The sequence below is a fragment of the Tachyglossus aculeatus genome, chromosome 24 (assembly GCF_015852505.1).
Source record: "Tachyglossus aculeatus isolate mTacAcu1 chromosome 24, mTacAcu1.pri, whole genome shotgun sequence".
NCBI lineage: Eukaryota > Metazoa > Chordata > Mammalia > Monotremata > Tachyglossidae > Tachyglossus > Tachyglossus aculeatus.
The window spans coordinates 10,933,307-10,955,479 of NC_052089.1; the positions used below are offsets into that span (position 1 = coordinate 10,933,307).

Consider the following 22,173-nt stretch of genomic DNA (forward strand, 5'->3'; position numbering starts at 1 on the left):
CGACGCTTAGCCGGGGACTAATCTCCAAGCGGCCTGGGCCTCTCTAATTTTGAAGAGTCGGCGACAAGCTGGAAGAAAAGCGGCCTTGCCTGTATTACCTACCGCTGGGCAACGAGGATGCAAAGCACCAAGAAGCAAAACACCCATTTTCTGCCCTCGAGGGGACAGGCAAAAATGATTTCTACAGAGGGGGAGTAAGAGGAGGGAAAAAGAAGGGATGTCAAGTCTCTTACCCGCTGCACTCAGAGGAATGGAGAGGGCTCATGTGGAAACTTAGCACCCTAGTTCCCATTCCAGATGATCTTTAAATCAAATTTTTGCCTCTTTTGGAATGCCTCATCAATCAATCAATCAATCAATCAATCGTATTTATTGAGCGCTTACTATGTGCACAGCACTGTACTAAGCGCTTGGGAAGTACAAATTGGCATCACATAGAGACAGTCCCTACCCAACAGTGGGCTCACAGTCTAAAAGGGGGAGACAGAGAACAGAATCAAACATACCAACAAAATAAAATAAGTAGGATAGAAATGTACAAGTAAAATAAATAAATAAATAAATAGAGTAATAAATATGTACAACCATATATACATATATACAGGTGCTGTGGGGAAGGGAAGGAGGTAAGACGGGGGGGATGGAGAGGGGGACGAGGGGGGAGAGGAAAGAAGGGGCTCAGTCTGGGAAGGCCTCCTGGAGGAGGTGAGCTCTCAGCAGGGCCTTGAAGGGAGGAAGAGAGCTAGCTTGGCGGATGGGCAGAGGGAGGGCATTCCAGGCCCGGGGGATGACGTGGGCCGGGGGTCGATGGCGGGACAGGCGAGAGCGAGGTACCGTGAGGAGATTAGTGGTGGAGGAGCGGAGGGTGCGGGCTGGGCTGGAGAAGGAGAGAAGGGAGGTGAGGTAGGAGGGGGCGAGGTGATGGACAGCCTTGAAGCCCAGGGGGAGGAGTTTCTGCCTGATGCGCAGATTGATCGGTAGCCATTGGAGGTTTTTGAGGAGGGGAGTAATATGTCCAGAGAGTTTCTGGACAAAGATAATCCGGGCAGCAGCATGAAGTATGGATTGAAGTGGAGAGAGACACGAGGATGGGAGATCAGAGAGAAGGCTGATGCAGTAGTCCAGACGGGATAGGATGAGAGCTTGAATGAGCAGGGTAGCGGTTTGGATGGAGAGGAAAGGGCGGATCTTGGCAATGTTGCGGAGCTGAGACCGGCAGGTTTTGGTGACGGCTTGGATGTGAGGGGTGAATGAGAGAGCGGAGTCGAGGATGACACCACGGTTGCGGGCTTGTGAGACGGGAAGGATGGTAGTGCCGTCAACAGAGATGGGAAAGTCAGGGAGAGGACAAGGTCTGGGAGGGAAGACAAGGAGCTCAGTCTTCGACATGTTGAGCTTTAGGTGGCGGGCGGACATCCAGATGGAGATGTCCTGAAGGCAGGAGGAGATGCGAGCCTGGAGGGAGGGGGAGAGAGCAGGGGCAGAGATGGAGATCTGGGTGTCATCAGCGTAGAGATGATAGTTGAAGCCGTGGGAGCGAATGAGGTCACCAAGGGAGTGAGTGTAGATTGAGAACAGAAGGGGACCAAGCACTGAACCTTGGGGAACCCCCACAGTAAGAGGATGGGAGGGGGAGGAGGAGCCTGCAAAAGAGACTGAGAAAGAACGACCGGAGAGATAAGAGGAGAACCAGGAGAGGACGGAGTCTGTGAAGCCAAGGTCAGATAACGTGTTGAGGAGAAGGGGGTGGTCCACAGTGTCAAAGGCAGCTGAGAGGTCGAGGAGGATTAGGACAGAGTATGAGCCGTTGGATTTGGCAAGCAGGAGGTCATTGGTGACCTTTGAGAGCGCAGTTTCCGTGGAATGAAGGGGACGGAAGCCAGACTGGAGGGGGTCGAGGAGAGAGTTGTTGTTGAGGAATTCTAGGCAGCGCGTGTAGACAACTCGTTCAAGGAGTTTGGAAAGGAATGGTAGGAGGGAGATGGGGCGATAACTAGAAGGTGAGGTGGGGACAAGAGAGGGTTTTTTTAGGATGGGAGAGACATGGGCATGTTTGAAGGCAGAGGGGAAGGAACCAGTGGAGAGTGAGCGGTTGAAGATGGAAGTTAAGGAGGGGAGAAGGGATGGAGCGAGAGATTTCATAAGATGAGAGGGAATGGGGTCAGAAGCACAGGTGGCCGGAGTAGCATTTGAGAGGAGGGAGGAGAGTTCCTCTGAGGATACCGCTGGGAAGGATGGGAGAGTAGCAGAGAGTGTTGAGAGCCGGGGGGTTGGAGAAAGGGGGGAAGAGACTTTGGGGAGGTCGGACCTGATGGATTTAATATCATAATAATATCATAATATCAAGATTTCAGTTGTCTAGTAGTTTTTCCTCAGGGTGACTTTTTTTTTCAGTTATGCATTCATTTCCTTTGGTACGTCACCCCCAAACCATTCTAGTTTTTCTTTAATGGAAGGAAAACATAAAAATTCCGACTGCCATAACAACCCTCACGAGTGAATTTGTACAGTGCACAGAAGCCGCTAATCGGAGACTGACCTTAAACCATATCTGTGCTTCTTTTGTTTTTGAAGGTGTTACAGATTATGAACCACAGAAGAGGAGCGAGAATCAAGATGAAGCAGCCTTGTCTGTGACATTGGAGAAGACGATGATGCCTAGCAGCCATTTTCTGGCTCATGTCAATGCTGCTACTCTGGAGAAATCAGTAGTAGAGACTGTAAGTTTAGGGTTTTCAGGGAGGTGTATTTATTAAAGAATCTTACCCTGATCATTTCTGCAGTAATAGAATCTTTAGGTTATGGCCAGTAAATTTTAAAGACTTCAGAAAAAGAAATACCTTGAAGCACTGTCTTCTGTCTGTTTTTCTCATTTGGTTGGTTTCCCATTTGCCTCAGAATGCACCATGTTTGCCAGATGGCTATATTTAAATGCCCTGCGGTGGGCTTCTCCGTCTGGCTTTCTCTACATTTTCCACTTTGGAAGTGTGGTGATTATTTTCAAATCTATATTTTCCCTGATTCAGTATACAGTCAAGTGAGACTTCCAGCATCAACAGGAAAATGACCTTTCTTCCTATTACAGAGTATTTGAGAAATGATTTTCCCTATTTTATTTTCCCACCTGGCTCAAAGCCTCGGAGGTTGTACTATGTAGAAATCTGCGCTAAAACGCTGGTATCCCGAAACTGTTAATCGGTTGCTTTTTTCCAGATCTGAAGAGTCTACGGTAAATCTACGCACTAAATACGGTCCATTGAGTGACTGATTGATCTGGCCAAATTTCCAACGCCTGGTCCTTCCCACCTTAATCACCCTCCCGTAAAGGAGCGGAGAAATGTCAGAATCCAGAGAGATAACGATTTATTGCAGCGATCTGGGCTGCTCATAGATATTTCCAAATAGAGTTTCCTTAATGGGAGCTCTTAAGCTATTCGGATGCAAGGCGATCCTCTCTTTAACCTTTCAGAGCAGAGTCCATTTGACTGACCTTTTGAAGACTCGAAGAGTTATATGGCCTAGTGGAAATAGCCCAGGCCTAAGAGTCAGAGGACCTGGGTTCTAATCCTGGCTCCGCCACTTGTCTGCCGGGGGAACCTGAGCAACTCACTTCTGTGGGCCTCGGTTTCCTCATCTGTAAAATGGGAGTTAAATCCTCCTCCCTCCGATTGAGACAGCGACTGCGGCCGACCTGATTATCTTGTATCGAGTATGTACCCCGGCCCTTCGAACGGTGCCTGACATGTAGTAAGCGCTGAATAAATACCATTACTGTTCTTATTACCAGAGCCTAGATTGTAAGGGATATGAGGAAAGATTTACTGCTCGACCTGATCTTGTATCTCGTTTGTACCCAGGCCCTTCGAACGGTGCCTGACATGTAGTAAGCGCTGAATAAATACCATTACTGTTCTTATTACCAGAGCCTAGATTGTAAGGGATACGAGGAAAGATTTACTGCTCGACCTGATCTTGTATCTCGTTTGTACCCCAGCGCTTACAACAGTGCTTGACATGTAGTAAACGCTTAATAAATACCATTATTATTATCAGAGCCTCGATTGTAAGGGTTATGAGAGCTGGTTTCCTGCTGCTGTAAAATGAAGCTGGAAGAAATCTGGGCGATAGGAGCAGTCTTAATGTGTGGGCATATTTAACTTGTACTTCCCAAGCGCTTAGTACAGTGCTCTGCACACAGTAAGTGCTCAATAAATACGATTGAATGAATGATTAAAGGATTTGAAGACCACTGAAGCAGGAATTCAGGAATAACATACATTTTAGCAGCTGGGTGAAATAATTCAGGGATATTTTGTCACAATATTATGTTGCCAACTTGTACTTCCCAAGCGCTTAGTACAGTGCTCTGCACAGAGTAAGCGCTCAATAAATACGATTGATTGATTGAATATTAATTTTTAAATAACTGGCCGTTGATTATCTACCGTGTTTGCTGGCTGAAGGGTCACGAATACAGTTTTTAAATTGGCAAAGATTTTCACAGTCCCTTCCTTGTTCTGATTATTTCCCAAGTGACACGATTATTTTTCTTCTAGATGCTAGCTTGAGTTTTCAATCGATGAGACCCAGCTTTGCCTCCTCGCAATTTTGGAAGGTTTTGGAAAGCAAAATATCAGCCACAACCACAATTAGTCATTCATGCATTCTTGAGTGCTTACTGTGTGCCGAGCACCGTCTTAAGCATTTGAGAGAGTACAATACAACAGTAAGCTGACACATTCCCATCCCACCACGCATTTATGGTTAAATGCGTATCCTTGATCCAGATCGCTGATGAAAGTAAAGCTCAATCTCGGTAATACACTGCGCACTTTTTCTTGTTGAGTAGAAAAAGCAAGAAAGCGACGCAGCCCCAAGTCCCGGGTGCAGCGATCCCGGTGCAGACGTCCTCCGTCCCGAGCCCGCGCTTCTCCCAGAATATACCCCGCAGCCCGCGGAGGCTGACTTCACACAACCATCCTCCCTGGAGAGCCTGGAGTTGGCTTTGAACAGCGCCCGGAAGAGTTACTACGACTGCTTTGCCACAAGTCCGTTTCAGAAACGGAGCTGGGTCCCCAGTGACAGTGAGGGGGTCCCTCGGCCCCTGGGGACCGCCGGCCAACTGAAGACCAAGGGAGGACTCTGTCTACGAAAGCTGCATGCCCGGCCCGGTGAAGGGAAACAATTGCTAGTCTCCGTAGAACCGAGTAAGTGCTGGAGCGGTTCGGCCGCTTCGTTACGCGCCAGTTTTTAAAGGAAATCAATCAATCGTATTTACTGAGCACTTACTGTGTGCAGAGCACCGGACTAAGCGCTTGGGAAGTCCAAGTCGGCAACATATAGAGACAGTCCCTACCCAACAGTGGGCTCCCAGTCTAGAAGGGGGAGACGGAGAACAAAACCAAACATACTAACAAAATAAAGTAAATAGAATAGATATGTACAAGTAAAATAAATAAATAAATAAATAAAGTAATAAATATGTGCAAAGGAAAGAAAGGTAGCAGAATTGTTTACGGCACCCTATCCCTTGTTTATCCCTGCACGCCAGCGCTTAGAACAGCACGTGGCACAGAGCACTTAACGAATACCATTATTAGTATTACGGGCTGTTCCTGGCTTCGAAGTAGAACGCGTGCTCCCTAAGGACTCAGTTTCTAATTTAGGACCGTCACACCGTCTTTTATTACGCTTGACCTGCCAAGGGGGAAGAAGGCTATTTAGTAGAGTTGCTCACAACTGCTTTTTTTCTTAGTTTCCTACAACTGTCTGTACAGATTAAGTTCATTTTCATAGGCCAAACGGAGGGGCACGTAGAATGACACCACAAGTCATTGACAAGGCACCTAACTTCCCTTTGCCTCGGTTACCTCATCTGTAAAATGGGGAGTAAGGCGGTGAGCCCCATGGGGGACTAGGACTGTATCCAACCTGATTAGGTGGGCTGCCCCCGTCCACATGTTTTGTTTTGTTGTCTGTCTCCCCCTTCTAGACTGTGAGCCCGTTGTTGGGTAGGGACCGTCTTTAGATGTTGCCAACTTGTATTTCCCAAGCGCTTAGTACAGTGCTCTGCACACAATAAGCGCTCAATAAATTCGATTGAATGAATGAATGCCCCAGTGCTTAGTACAGTGCCTGGCAGATGGTAAGCGCTAAATAAGTACCGTTAAAAAAGAAGAAAACTGAGGCAGAACCAGAATTCAGAGACTCCAGGTCTTTAATTGCCAAAATCCTTGAGCCCCATTACATCCTGAACAGTATAAAGTCACTGCTCTGTGATGTATATATCAATAAACAGCAATAATCCGAGTCATAAGTAGAGTTCTAAATTTCCATCCAAGTCTCTCAAAATAACGTTACGGCTGTGGTTTAACACTTTAGGGTGTATTTTTTTTTTCAATTTTTAATAGCCAATGAAAAGAGCACTTTTCCTGTTATTTCATAGGAGTTGCAATGTTGCCGAATAAAATTTTCTTTTCTAGTTGTTGTTTCCAGCGACGAAGAAGGGTCTGCTGAACAGAGAAGTTCGGAAAAACTCAGTTTGCAACCTGAACAAGCCCGTCAAGACGTCAGCAGTGAAGCCGAGAAATTACCTGAGTCTTCGTTGTCGGAACCACCACCTCAAGATGTGATTCTCTGTAAACTGGGACAGGTAACCCATTTTTGGCCCCTGTTCTCTATTCAGTGTTGTGACAAGTCTGTGGCCTGAGAATCTTTCATCTTGTCTCTTTTGAGTCATTCCAGCCTTCGTGAAAATTCGAGGCAAACTAGTCCCTACGGATGTCCGAACCTTGCACTCGTTGGCTAAATCACTTGTTGTTTCCCCCCTGTTCCCGCTCCTTGTTCTGAATGTAACTGAGGAGGGAATCGTTGAATATCTGTGCAAGTTTGACCCTATGAAAATCAATCAATCGTATTTATTGAGCGCTTACTGTGTGCAGAGCACTGTACTAAGCGCTTGGGAAGTACAAGTTGGCACTTGTACTTGGGAAGAGTCCAGGGTTAACTGATGTCAGAGGAGGGTTAAGCTTTGAAAAGTCAACTCATAAGCAAAATCCACCACAGTCACTTTTTTCTAAGACATTGGCATCGGCTGAAACTAGAGAATTCAACTTATTCTGCTTTGGCAGTTTCTCCTGAAATTTTTTTATTTTAGTTTGAGTTTACTGGCAGCCTATTGTCTTGCACTGATTTTAAAAAAGAATAGCACATGTCTCTAGAACGGTCCCAAGTGTAGTATTTTTATGAGGATTCAGGCTCAGTGGAAAGAGCACGGGCTTTGGAGTCAGAGGTCATGGGTTCAAATCCCTGCTCCGCCACATGTCTGCTGTGTAACCTTGGGCAAGTCACTTAACTTCTCTGAGCCTCAGTTACCTCATCTGTAAAATGGGGATTGACTGTGAGCCCCACGTGGGACAACCTGATCACTTTGTATCCCCCAAGCGCTTAGAACAGTGCTTTGCACATAGTAAGCGCTTAACAAATGCCAACATTATTATTATTATTATTATTCAGTCTGCTCAAGTGAGTTTCTCCAGAGAAGCTCAGGTGCCCAGCTTTCTTGGGTCAACTTCACGGACAGGATCCTAACCATAGCCTTGTTATTTTATTTTTTCTTATTATTTTAGGGTACACTGTCAAGCACTGTTCTAAATGCTGCGGTAGATACAAGTTAATTAAGTTGGACTCTGTCCCCATCCTACTTGGGACTCCCAGTCTCAGTAGGCGGGAGAACGGGTATTGAATAACCATTCGACAGTTGAGGAAACTGAGGCCCGGAGAAGTTAAGTGAATTACCCAAGGTCACACAGCAAGCAGTTGCCAGGGCCGGGATTAGAACCCAGGTCTCCTGACTCCCAAGCCCGGGCTCTTTTCCAATAAGCCACGCTGTTTCTCCAAGGCCCGTCGCTTAGTTGTTTCATCTTATAGCTGAAATTCTCTTGATAGCCGTCTTTTTTTTTTTCCAAGTAATTAAGGTATCGTAATTACTGAGAAGCAGCGTGGCTCAGTGGAAAGAGCACGGACTTTGGAGTCAGAGGTCGTGGGTTCGAATCCTGACTCTGCCACTTGGCAGCTGTGTGGCTTTGGGCACGTCACTTCACTTCTCTGGACCCCATCTGTAAAATGGGCATGAAGACTGTGAGCCCCCGTGGGACAACCTGATCGCCTTGTATACCCCCAGCGCTTAGAACAGTGCCTTGCACATAGTAAGCGCTTAATAAATGCCACTATTATTATTATCTTAATCATGGGTTCTAATCCCGGCTCAGCCGTGTGACTTCGGGCGAGTCACTTCTCTGTGCCTCAGTTACCTCATCTGTCAAATGGGGATTAAGTCTGTGTGCAGAGGTTATCAGATAGTTCAGGGTGGTCAACGATGACCGTGTGGCGGTCTTATCTTTGCAGATTTATTCTGAACACTGCAGCACGTTTAGTCAGTCACTGCCCGAAGCCTCATGGATGTCTAGCAAGTACAGAGTTAAAAATCTAGTGGAAGAGGGGCTAATCGGCTTCCGGCCAAGAGCTTCCATGCCTCAAACAAATCAGCCTTGCAGGCAGAAAATGATCTTTTATTTTGGGTTGGGTTTTTTTTTTTGTATTTAAACGGCCAGGGACTGTACTAAGCGCCGGGAATCGATACCAGAAAATAATCAGGTTGGACTCAATTCCCGGGGCTCACAGTCTTAATCCCCGTTTTGCAGATGATGTAATAGTAATAATGACGATGGCATTTATGTGCAAAGCACTGTTCTAAGCACTGGGGAGGATATAAGGTGATCAGGTTGTCCCATGTGGGCTCACAGTCTTAATCCCCATTTTACAGATGAGGTCACTGAGGCACAGGGAAGTGAAGTGCCCTGCCCAAAATCACACAGCTGACGGTCGGCAGAGCCAGGATTCGAACCCCTGACCTCTGACTCCAAAGCCCGGGCTCTTTCCACTGAGCCACGCTGCTTCTCCTGAGATAACTCTTGAGGTAACTCTGAGGCACAGAGAAGTGAAGTGACTTTCCCAAGGTGACACAGCAGACACGTGGCAGAGCCGGGATCAGAACCCAGGTCTGATTCCCAGGACCGTGCCCTATCCGGAGAAGCAGCGTGGCTCAGTGGAAAGAGCCCGGGCTTGGGAGTCAGAGGTCATGGGTTTGAATCCCGGCTCCACCGCTTGTCAGCTGGGTGACTTTGGGCAAGTCACTTCACTTCTCGGTGCCTCAGTGACCTCCTCTGTAAAAGGAGAGAAGCAGCGTGGCTCATTGGAAAGAGCACGGGCTTTGGGGTCAGAGGTCATGGGTTTGAATCCTGACTCCGCCACACGTCTGCTGTGTGACCTTGGGCAAGTCACTTAACTTCTCTGAGCCTCAGTTACCTCATCTGTAAAATGGGGATGAAGACTATGAGCCCCACGTGGGACAACCTGATCACCTTGTACCCCCCCAGAGCTTAGAACAGTGCTCTGCACATAGTAAGCGCTTAATAAATGCCATCGTTATTATTATTATTATTAAAATGGGGATTAAGTCTGTGAGCCCCACATGGGACAACCTGATCACCTTGCATCCTCCCCAGCGCTCAGAACAGTGCTTTGCACATAGTAAGCGCTTAACAAATGCCATCGTTATTATTATTATTAAAATGGGGATTAAGACTGTGAGCCCCACAAGGGACAACCTGATCACCTTGCATCCTCCCCAGCGCTCAGAACAGTGCTTTGCACATAGTAAGCGCTTACCAAATACCAAGATGATGATGATTATTCTAACTGAAGCCTCCAGCTCCCGGAAAGCAGCCCAGTCTACCGGGCTGTCTTTATGGGAGTGAGACTTGGCCCTGCTGGATTGTCAGTTACGGGCTGAATGCCGCAGAAGAGTGCTGTACACATAGTAAGCGCTTAACAAATGCCATCGTTATTATTATTATTATTATTAAAATGGGGATTAAGATGGTGAGCCCCACAAAGGACAACCTGATCACCTTGCATCCTCCCCAGCGCTCAGAACAGTGCTTTGCACATAGTAAGTGCTTAACAAATGCCATCGTTATTATTATTATTATCATCATTAAAATGGGGATTAAGACTGTGAGCCTCACAAAGGACAACCTGATCACCTTGCATCCTCCCCAGCGCTCAGAACAGTGATTTGCACATAGTAAGCGCTTAACAAATGCCATCGTTATTATTATTATTATTGTTAAAATGGGGATTAAGACTGTGAGCCCCACAAGGGACAACCTGATCACCTTGCATCCTCCCCAGCGCTCAGAACAGTGCTTTGCACATAGTAAGCGCTTACCAAATACCAAGATGATGATTATTATTCTCACTGAAGCCTCCAGCTCCCGGAAAGCAGCCCCGTCTACCGGGCTGTCTTTGTGGGAATGAGACTTGGCCCTGCTGGGTTGTCGGTTACGGGCTGAATGCCGCAGATGCCAGCTCCGCTCCTTCATCGGCGGGACGTCACCGCCGATAATGAAGTGTTAGAACCCAGCCATTCCCGGAGCTGGAATTACGGTCCTGGAAAGTTGGCAGTGCTTATGGAGAGGAGTAGATCAATCAATCAATCAATTAATCGTATTTATTGAGCGCTTACTGGGTGCAGAGCACTGGACTAAGCGCTTGGGAAGTCCAAGTTGGCAACATATAAAGACAGTCCCTACCCAACAGTGGGCTCACAGTCTAAAAGGGGGAGATGTCATCAGGATCCCCCTTGACCGCTGCTTTTTTCCACCCTCCCTCACTTTCGCATCTTATGTGTCCCTCTCATGTCCTAGTTGCCGGTAGCCGTCTTGAACCGAGCCCAGCCTCGGCCCACGGGTGTGATCCCCATCCTTCTCCCTTACCGCTCCCCGTCGAGAAGCAGCGTGGCTCAGTGGAAAGAGCCCAGGCTTGGGGGTCAGAGGTCGTGGGTTCTAATCCCGGCTCCGCCACTTGTCAGCCATGTGACTTTGGGCCGGTCACTTCTCTGTGCCTCGGTGACCTCCTCTGTAAAATGGGGATTAAGTGTGAGCCCCACGTGGAACAACCTGATTACCTTGTATCTACTACGAGACTGAGCCCCCTCCTTCCTCGTCCCCCCGTCTTACCTCTTTCCCCTCCCCACAGTACCTGTATATATCTTTGTATGTATGTATTACTCTATTTTATTTGTACATATTTATTCTATTTTATTTTGTTAATATGTTTTGTTTTGTTGTCCGTCTCCCCCGTCTAGACTGTGAGCCCGCTGTTGGGTAGGGACCGTCTCTATATCAATCAATCAATCAATCGTATTTATTGAGCGCTTACTGTGTGCAGAGCACTGGACTAAGCGCTTGTGAAGTACCAGTTGGCAATGTATAGAGGCAGTCACTACCCAACAGTGGGCTCACAGTCTAAAAAGGGGAGACAGAGAACAAAACCAAACATACTAACAAAATAAAATAGAATAGATATGTACAAGTAAAATAAATAGGGTAATAAATATGTACAAACATATATACAGGTGCCGACTTGTACTTCCCAAGCGTTTAGTACAGTGCTCTGCACACAGTTAGCGCTCTATAAATACGATTGAACGAATGAATGAATACTCCAGCGCTGAGAACCGTGTTCGGCACAGAGTAAGCGCGTAACGAACACCATTATTATTAGCACCAATTTGTTTCATTGGCCCTGTTTGGTGGAGGGAAGAGAGGCGTATCTTGGGGGCGCGGGGGCGTCTCCCCAGTTGTAGTGTGAATCTAGGTGTTCCACCTGGGCTAAGAAGGCAGCCTGTTTGCCAGTAGAGACGAGGGAAAGGGTGAATAAAAGGTTCAAGGTTCAACTATTGAATCAGGTGGCACATATTTAATTCCCAATGAGTCGACTTTCAGGAGCCACCCTTAGCTCGGTTTTCCCCTTGGCCGCTTCAGAGCGTCCACTGCGCTGCCACAGAAACGTTCATGGAAGAGTTAAACACGGAAAACATATCTGAATTTTAAATTTTTTTTTTTTCAGAGTAAGAAAGGAATTATATTTGCCGCCGCTTGGAATTTATTCTTGATTCCTTTGTAGATTTCCCCCGGGCGGTCTTCCCAAAGCCCCGACGAGGGTAACGCTTCGAGCGAGGCGTCCGCCAACGTCATGGAACCCGTCCTGGAAATTGAATTTTCTTCCGTTTACATCGGTAAAATTAAAGGAACGTCAAGCGGTTGTGTGAAGGTAAGTGATGGGGTTGGCAGTTTTTATTCCTTTGACTGAGATCTGCAGATTCTTGAGGGCAAAAATGGAGAGATTCATTTTGTACAGGACTCAGGTTTTAAGATATGGACAAGGATATTACGTGCCCATGGTTCTGAACATTTCAGCTTGCCAGTTTGGGGTTCGGTACCCTTTTCCAGATGAATATCCCGTGCCTCGGAAAGGGGAATTTCTGTATAAAAAAGGCTTGCACGGGTACACCCTGGGCTTCTGAAAATATCCAGTATATTTCAAGTTATGGCCACCCGACAATATATTCCACCCAAATATCTATCTCCCGGCCCTACTTGCCCACCCACTTCGAAACGCCATATCACTGCAGGTAAGTCCCTCGCCACTCCGTCCTTGTCAGTCAGTCATATTTATTGAGCACTCCCTGGGGGCAGAGCACTGTACTAAGCGCTTGTGAGAATACAATATAACCGACACGTTCCCGGCCCACGACGAGCTTCAGTCTAGCCGCTCCCAGCAATTTTCCTGCCCCATTCCCACCCCTTGAACTCAGCTCCTTCCTCCTGCTTCCCCATCCCCTCCCGACTCCCGCTAGTTTCTTTTTATTCTTTGCCTGAACTTTAATATAGCAACAACTACTAAGCGCTGGGGCAGGTGCAAGCTAATCACTTCGGCCATGGTCCCGTCCCACGTGAAGCTCACAGTCCTAATCCCCGTTTTACAGATGAGGTGACTGAGGCACAGAGAAGGGAAGTGACTTGCCCAGGGTCACACGGGAGCCAGTTGGTGGAGTCAGGATTAGAACCCACATCCTTCTGACTCCCAGGATTTTGCTGTTTCCACTAGGCCACGTTGCTTTTCTACCAGTAAAGCCAATGTGCGATTCAAGTCCTTTATAAAAAGAGTTGACAGTACTAAGGTCTATAGTTAGGAGTGTAAGCCAAGCCCTCAGCTTTAGTTTCAAGTAAATTTTCCGGTAGATAAAATCTATTTTTATTGGGGATTCTTCCCTCATTATTATTATTATTACTTTAAATTGCTGACAGTAATGAAAAACACAAAATTTGCTAGCGAGTTAATTACCTCACATTACTCATGAACCCAACAGGTGATTTTTAATTTTTTTTTTTTAGAAGACTGGGGGCTTATTAAAAACACTCAGTCCACATTTTGAGGCTCGGCCCCCCCTTGCCAGCAAAGCGCAACCAGTTTTAAGAATTTTGCTCTGGAAAATGATTTTCTTCTGGACATTCTGTTCAGCTTTGGCAGTGAAAAGTCCACGTCGGAGTAAAATAGAGATCACATTTTTTTGTGGCTGCCTAAATGATGTTTCAACTGGGCTGTATCAGCAGCCGTTACCTTCAAATATCTGACGTCGTCCGGTGAATTTTTCTTCAGCGTTTCTTTTGTAGTAGCAGCACGGTCCTGCGGCATGATCCAAAACAGTTGGTCAATCAATCAGTCACTTACTGAGTGCTTACTGTGTGCAGAACACTGTACTGAGCGCTTTGGAGAGTACAGTATAGCAGTCGGTAGATTCCCTACCCACAACAAGCTGACAGTGTAGAGGGGGAGACAGGCATTAATATAAATAAGTTACGATTATAGCAACTTACAGATATAAGAAATGAATGTGAGTGGTTTCATCTACTTTAGAAAAAGGGGGCCTTCTTTGCTAACTGGAATTTTAAATTTAATCTAATAGTATGTAATTTAGCAGGTAAGTTTAGGAAAAAATTGTATTTTTTTTTTTAAACAATTAAAAAAAAAATCTTCCTGGAGTAGTGGTGCAAAGGTGGTCATTTTTCGGTTGTGGAAGTTGAGATAGAGAAGCAGCGTGGTTCAGTGGAAAGAGCACGGGCTTTGGAGTCAGAGGTCAGGGGTTCAAATCCCGGCTCTGCCAATTGTCAGCTGTGTGACTTTGGGCAAGTCACTTAACTTCTCTGGGCCTCAGTTCCCTCATCTGGAAAATGGGGATTAAGACTGTGAGCCCCACGTGGGACAACCTGATCACCTTGTATCCCCCCCAGCACTTAGAACAGTGCTTTGCACATCGTAGGTGCTTAACAAATGCCATTATTATTATTATTATTATGCTGATATCCAGTGTTCTTAAGCTTTTTTTTTCCCCCCCCTGAAGGTAAATCCTTCATTTTAAATATTTGTTCTCAGCCACTGAGGCGGGTGGGGAAAGGGGATTGAAAATTCCTGATGTAGACTCCAGAAACAAGTTTATAGCTTAAAAAAATTCTTTTCAGCAGTACCTGGCTAACTAATTTTCATTCTCTAATTTTTCTTTAAGTTCACTACAAAAACCGTTCACATCCCATTTCAAGGTAAGTGTTACCATTTAATGATCTCCCCATTTCATTGCGATCCTGAGCAATGTCTGTTTCTTCGCTCTGAAAACATTTTGAATAGCTTAATTCCCCTGCAGATATTCCTTCTAATTGTTTTTCAGTACAGCGGTCGGGCAAGAGAGTTTAGTGTTGAATTGATTAAAACCCCCGGTAGCCTCAATAATTTCTGAATTATGCAATTATCCTCGGAATACGGAGGGGGTTCTCGCGATAGGTCAGTGGACTTATATCGTTGCTATATCGAAGGACAGTAGGCATAGCTCACGATTTTCCAGGGACCATCTGAAATCAGCTTCTGAGGGAAAATTTCCAAAGAGGAAATATTTTCAACCGAGGAAAACAGCAGCTGGCTTGTAGGGAAAATTACTTAGGGAGGGACGCCATAGGGGAAGATTATAAAGGGTCATTTTCAGCAAACCTGTTTTTTTGTGCTCCAGTCAAGTCTTAAAGCACGTGGGCTCTCCTGGGACCTCAGAGATGATCCTTCTTTTGATTGGCACAGGGAGAAGAGGCTGGGAAACGCATGCCCCGTTTTGCGAGTGGGATTTCGGAATATTTTTTTCCACTAAACATTCGCCAGAGTAAATAATTGAATGTCAGAAATCAATCGCACAGATTAGCTGAAGAAGAGGAGTGGGAAAGGGAGAAGAGAGGATGTCAGCAAAGGTTTTAAAACCGGCACCGGGCCGGGATGAGAGGTGAAAGAAGGGTGTCGACTGGGAACCGGAGAAAGGGAGGCCTTCCCACCAAATGGAAAGATGGGATCCCAGCCCACCGAAAGGGAAAAGGTGTCGCTGGGAAGGGCGGTGAAAGGCCAATTTGTTTTGTGGCTACTGAGGGAAGGACACAACTTCTGTTTGGAAATAAGGTGAACCTTCGGCAAAGGCCGTTGAGGATGCAAGTTGAGAAGAGAATTTTCCAGGTCAGTTGAACCGAAGTACATTTGATCCCAGTGACTTCGTGAAAAGTATTTCATCGGAGATGAAGAATTCATCGGGTAATTTGTAATTAAAAAAGATTCTACATGGTTTCTCCAGGCAGAGTGGTTTTGCCCACATTTTCTTACAAGAAATGATTGTAAACATTTAGAGAAGCAGCGTGGCTTAGCGGAAAGAGCCCGGGCTTGGGAGTCAGAGGTCGTGGGTTCTAATCCCGGCCCCGCCACTTGGCAGCTGTGTGACTTGGGGCAAGCCACCTCACTTCTCTGGGCCTCAGTGACCTCATCTGTAAAATGGGGATTAAGACTGTGAGCCCCACATGGGACAATCTAATTACCTTGTACCTTGACCCCAGCGCTCAGAACAGTGCTTGGCACATAGCAAGCGCTTAACAAATACCAGGATTATTATTGAAAAAGCGGGCATTTTTGCATTCTTCCCCAGAATCCCTTGCACAAACAGTAGTTTCCACCTATAAGCAAATAATTCTTGACCACTTCACCTTTTATGAAAAGGTAGGGTAAAAATGCAATTTTGACCAGATTATTCAGTCATATTTTTTGAGCGCTTACTGTGTGCTGAGCACTGTAGTAAGCGCTTAACATTATCTGCTACCAAAAGTTGGGCATTCTTGTGTGATAAAACAGACGACTCGTAGAAGACCACATGCATAGTGATCTATCCAACTTTTTTATAACTAAAATATCAACCCAGGCATGGCAGTGGACAAATGGTTCCTTAATAGTAACTTTTTCTTTTGGTATTTGTTAAACCCGTACTATGTGCCAGGCACTCCACTAAGCGCTGGGGTAGAGACAAGATAATCGAGTCGGACACGGTCCTTGTCCTACGTGGGGCTCAAAGTATTAATCCCCATTTTGCAGATGAGGCAACTGAGGCACAGAGAAGTGAAGCGACCTGCCCGAGGTCACCCAGCAGACAGGTGGTGGAGCCGGGATTAGAACCCAGGTCCTCTAACACCCAGGCCCATCCTCTATCCACTAGGCCACACCGCTTTCGTATATTTAAAATATCACCCTTACTTTATAATAATAATGGCATTTATTAAGCGCTTACTCTGTGCAAAGCACTATTCTAAGCGCTGGGGAGGTTCCAAGGTGATCAGGTGGTCCCACGGGGGGCTCACAGTCCTCATCCCCATTTCACAGATGAGGGAACTGAGGCCCAGAGAAGTTAAGTGGCTTGCCCAAGGTCACACAGCTGACAGTTGGCGGAGCCGGGATTTGAACCCACGACCTCCGACTCCAAAGCCCGCACTCTTTCCACAGAGCCACGCTGCTTCTCGGAATGGACAGGAAGGTGACATAGGCTACTTAGATTCAAGAGGAGAAAATCTTAACAGGTGGCAGTGCGTTGTGCCGCTCTTTTAGTTGAAATAGCCCAGATATTATAAATGTAGGAAAGCGACATGCCATTCATTTTTAATAGGTAAGTCCCACCACAGTATGCCAACGTCTCTCCGCCGGCTCGGGTGATGGGAAAACAAATTTTTCTTCCCCGAGGGTTCTGTCTTTCTCCTCCTTTCCGTGTAAGGTTTTCCTCCTCTTGCTTCTGAAGGGGGATGGAGTTGCAGGCTGGAGGGAGGACATGGCGAAGGCATCAGTGGTGCAGAGAGCGTGCTGTTGCTCGAGAAGTGAAGTGTGCATGTTAGGATGTAGAGATTAGGGAGGGGAGGTAAGAGAAGCCCCGAGGTCCTGGGTTCTAATTCTGGTTCTGCCGCTCATCGCTTGGCTTCTCCGTGCCTCAGTTACCTCCGCTGTAAAATGGGGATGGAGACGGGGAGCCCCGGGTGCGACAGGAATCGTGTCCAACCCGATTTGTTTGTAGCCACCCCGGTGCTTAGTGTAGCGCCTGGCACGTAGAAAGTGCTTAACAAATACCATAATTATTAGTAGCATTATTAGTCATTTGCCAAGCAGAGAACGCACACGGACGGTCCCCGGACAGCAACTGGGCAATAATCCTGCTGCCCGTTGTAGCTTAAAGAGAAGCGTTGACCCCCGAAAACGGTTTAGTGTTTTCATGCAAACGTTTGCCAGACTCAACCCACTTTTCATTTGAGAGAATAGCCCGTAGTGAGAGAGCCCATCACCCAAAGTATTTCTTCTGACTAAGGGATGTGTCCCATTTTCCTCTCCCGTGTTTCGAGAGAAGAGAAATTAATACTGAAAGAAGACAAGAGTCGAGGTAGCAACAGGCGTGTGAATCTTGAATAATTCGGCGTTTCCCCATTTCAGCAGAATCGTTCTGTGCTTTGCGGACAAGGTCGGTGGCTTGGTACAAAGATAGGTATAAAATAGCGTCGATTCTCTCAGTTCCTGTTGTATTCCGATAAATGTGTTATCTTCTGTTTCCTTCAGTGGACCCGAACAAGCCTGTTTCCTTGTCAGTTGATACCATTCATCTAAGGAAGTTTGGGTTGTGGAAAACAGTGGACGACGCCCGCTGCCGAAAGATCAATGCTGTCATTTTCCTCTGGGCAACTTCAGACTACGTGGAAGAAGTTGAAACTCAACTTGGATGTCGTGTTTTAAGCCAGCCCCGTAAGTGTAACTCGGTCGTCAGCTCACCGGACGCTCTCTGAAGCTTTGTCGTCAGAAAAGGAATAAAAACAGTAATGCTTTCGTTAGCCTGTTAGAAATGCCTTGATTTACCCTTGTCCTGAACTGAGAGTCACGATTAATGCTGTCTGCCGTGTTTCAGGAGCTCTTTAAAAAAATGATGTCAGGAATCTGTTGATAAAAGTGAAATATATTTTTGTTTTGGAAAATATCCCTCATACCACTGAAGCAGGTCTAGTGGAAAGAGCGTCGGCTTGGAAGTCAGGAGGATCTAGATTCTAATCCCTCTTGTCCGCTGTGTGTCCTTGGGCGAGCCACCCAACTTCTCTGTGCCTCAGTTACCTCATCCGTAAAATGGGGATTAAGACCGTGAGCCCTATGTTGGACCAGGACCGTGTCCAACCTGATTATCTTTTATCTACCCCAGCTCTCAATACGGTGCCTGACACATAGTAAGTCCCCAACGAATGCCATTAAACAAAACTCCAGTCTCTAAAAGAAACAAACTTGACCGTACTTTGTCTTCCAGTAGAGTTGATCTGTTTTAAGGGCAAAGAAAAATGTTTCCTTTTTTGTAGACGACGTCTGTCAGGAAAAATCAATTTGATCATTTACAATAAAATGCAGTAATACAAATGGCTTCCAGCTTCGGTCGGTCAGTAATATTTATTGAGCACTTACCCTATGCAGAGCACTGTGCTAAGCACTTGGGAGAGTCCAGTGAATAGTGTTATTTATTGAGCACGTATCGCGGAGCACTATACTAAACGCTTAGGGAAATGAGGGTTCCCCCCACCCCTGCTTGGCCATTAAACAAAACTCCCCTTGCAAGGTGTCTCTTTCTCCTGGATATTCATTCGTTCAGCTGTGTGCCAAGCACTGTACTAAGCGCTGGGAGAGTACAGTACAACAACAAATAGAGACATCCCCTGTCCACAGCAAGCAGACCCCTAATGATGGCTTCAGGAAGCCCTTTTTGACCAGAGGTTCCTCTGGGAGCCGGGAATAAGGGCGGCCGGGGAAGCCATGCTTCCAACTTAAAAAATAAACCCCAAAACGGTATTTGTTAAGCGTTACAAGTCAAAACTCTCCCACGATGCGGATGGAGAGCGGGGCGTTCTGGGAGAGACGTATGTCCGTGGTGTCGCCCACGGATCGGAAACGACTCGACGGCGTAAGACGAGACTATGCGCCAGGCGCTGTGCTAAGCACTGGGGTGGCTACGGGCTGATCAGGTTGACCGCAGTCGCCGTCCCACACGGGGCCACAGACGTAATCCCCATTTTGCAGATGAGGTCACCGGGGCACGGATAAGGCGTGACCTGCCCAAGTTCACACTGCGGACAAGTGACGGAGCCGGAACTAGAACCCGGGTCCTTTGATTCCCAGGCCTGGGCTTTTCCCGCCGGACCACACTGCTTCAACTTCTCAGAGCTCTGCCCTAAATTCATCCCTCACCCAAAATGAAAAGGAGTCACCTTAGATGGAAATAAAGTTACCTGTTGGTCTTGCCTCATTTGAAGAGCGACTTTTCTAGAGGAAGTGTTCTTGATGGACTTTCCCCACATGTTCATTCATTCAGTCGTATTTATTGAGCGCTTACTGTGTGCAGAGCGCTGTACTAAGTGCTTGGGATGTAATAACAAATAATAATAATGATAGCATTTATTAAGCGCTTACTGTGTGCTTAGCACTGGGGAGGTTACAAGATGATCAGGTGGTCCCACGGGGGGCTCACAGTCTTCATCCCCATTTTCCAGATGAGGGAACTGAGGCCCGGAGAAGTGAAGTGACTTGCCCCAAAGTCACACAGCCGGCAATTGGCAGAGCCGGGATTTGAACCCCGGACTCCGAAGCCCGGGCTCTGTCCACTGAGCCCCGCTGCTTCTCAAGTACAAGTTGGCAACGTCTCGAGACGGTCCCTACCCAACAACGGGCTCACGGTCTAGAGGGGGGAGACAGACAACAAAACAAAACGTGTGAACGGGTGTCAAGCCGTCAGAATAAATAGAAGTAAAGCTAGATGCACATCATGAACAAAATAAATAGAATAGTAAACGTGTACAAGTAAAATAGAGTAATAAATCTGTGCAAACATATATAGAGGTGCTGAGGGGAGGGGAAGGAGGTAGGGTTGGGGGGATGGGGACGGGGAAAGGAAAGAGGGGGCTCAGTCCTGAGCACTTGGTCCATGCAAAGAGAGGACACTTGGGAGATGGAGTAACTTGACTTTTACGGAAAAGATCCGGCCTCTAGCTCCCCAGGGCATCCACAGTCTAATCCGTTGGAGAGACAGATAAAAGAGAGGTACCTAGCTCCGTTTCCGCTGCGCAGGGATTAGGGGGAAGATGCTAACGCTGTTGATAGTAAATCACACCTTCATTCATCTTACAGTGAAATCCAACGAATTCATTTTCCTCGAGCTCCAGAAGCCGATTTCGGAGGCCGAGGAGGTGAAGTTGAACGAAGTGGTGGCAGAAGTGTCCAAGAAGAACCGATCGGCCGACCTCTCTGAGCCGTTACTGTGGAGCGAGGCTCTTCCTTTGATTCAGGATTTCCCGTTAGAAGAGTGTTCCTTCTTGCATCACCTTTATTCCTCATTTCAGCCGCGACGGGAGGAGGACGGTGCCTTGAGGAACGCACCGCCCCTGCCTCAGGTTAGTGACTTTCTGCTCGCCGAAAATCATCGTGGTCCTGACTCTCCCCCGCTGGGTCCCCGAGGGTAGAGATCATGTCTTCTAACACTGCCGTCCTCTCCCATGCGCTTTGTATAGTGCTCTCCTCAGGGTAAGCGCTCAATAAATAGGAGAAGTAAGCTCATTACGGGCAGGGAACGTGTCTGCTAATTCTCTTGTAATAATAATAATGATGGCATTTGTTAAGCACTTACTATATGCCAAGCACTGTGCTCTCCGCAGGGTAAGCGCTCAATAAATAAGAGAAGTAAGCTCATTACGGGCAGGGAACGTGTCTGCTAATTCTCTTGTAATAATAATAATGATGGCATTTGTTAAGCGCTTACTATATGCCAAGCACTGTTCTAAGCGCTGGGGGGAAGCAAAGTAATCAGGTTGTCCCACGGGGGGCTCACAGTCTTCATCCCCATTTTACAGATGAGGGAACTGAGGCACAGAGGAGTTAAGTGACTTGCCCAAAGTCACACAGCTGACAGTTGGCGGAGCTGGGATTTGAACCCATAGCCCGTGCTCTTTCCACTGAGCCATGCTGCTTTAATAATGATGATAATAATGACGGCATTTGTTAAGCGCTTACTATTTTTAGAGCACTGTTCTAAGCGCTGGGGGGGGAAGCAAAGTAATCAGGTTGTCCCACGGGGGGCTCACAGTCTTCATCCCATTTTACAGATGAGGGAACTGAGGCACAGAGAAGTTAAGTGACTTGCCCATAGTCACACAGCTGACAGTTGGCGGAGCTGGGATTTGAACCCATAGCCCGTGCTCTTTCCACTGAGCCACGCTGCTTTAATAATGATGATAATAATGATGGCATTTGTTAAGCGCTTACTATTTTTAGAGAACTGTTCTAAGCACTGAGGGGGAAGCAAAGTAATCAGGTTGTCCCACGGGGGGCTCACAGTCTTCATCCCATTTTACAGATGAGGGAACTGAGGCCCAGAGAAGTTAAGTGACTTGCCCAAAGTCACACAGCTGACAGTTGGCGGAGCTGGGATTTGAACCCATAGCCCGTGCTCTTTCCAATGAGCCACGCTGCTTTAATAATGATGATAATAATGATGGCATTTGTTAAGCGCTTACTATGTGCAGAGCACTGTTCTAAGCGCTGGGGGGGTTACAAGGTGATCAGGTTGTCCCACGGGGGGCTCACCGTTTTAATACCCATTTTACAGATGAGGGAACTGAGGCCCAGAGAAGTTAAGTGACTTGCCCAAAGTCACACAGCTGACAGTTGGCGGAGCTGGGATTTGAACCCATAGCCCGTGCTCTTTCCACTGAGCCACGCTGCTTTAATAATGATGATAATAATGATGGCATTTGTTAAGCGCTTACTATGTGCAGAGCACTGTTCTGAGCACTGGGGGGATTACAAGGTGATCAGGTTGTCCCACGGGGGGCTCACCGTTTTAATCCCCATTTTACAGATGAG

At 46.9% G+C, this 22,173-nt stretch overlaps 1 protein-coding gene across 1 annotated transcript in view; it reads left to right on the top strand.

Moving 5' to 3' along the window:
• Positions 1–22,173, top strand: part of SENP7 (SUMO specific peptidase 7) — a 64,771-nt gene that overhangs the window by 24,467 nt on the left and 18,131 nt on the right. Inside the window, exons 10-16 of the mRNA XM_038766150.1 lie at positions 2,575–2,720; positions 4,850–5,207; positions 6,483–6,652; positions 12,031–12,177; positions 14,471–14,504; positions 17,848–18,030; positions 20,443–20,705. Coding sequence (XP_038622078.1) covers positions 2,575–2,720; positions 4,850–5,207; positions 6,483–6,652; positions 12,031–12,177; positions 14,471–14,504; positions 17,848–18,030; positions 20,443–20,705 — 1,301 coding nt within the window. The remainder of the gene's footprint in view (positions 1–2,574; positions 2,721–4,849; positions 5,208–6,482; positions 6,653–12,030; positions 12,178–14,470; positions 14,505–17,847; positions 18,031–20,442; positions 20,706–22,173) is intronic.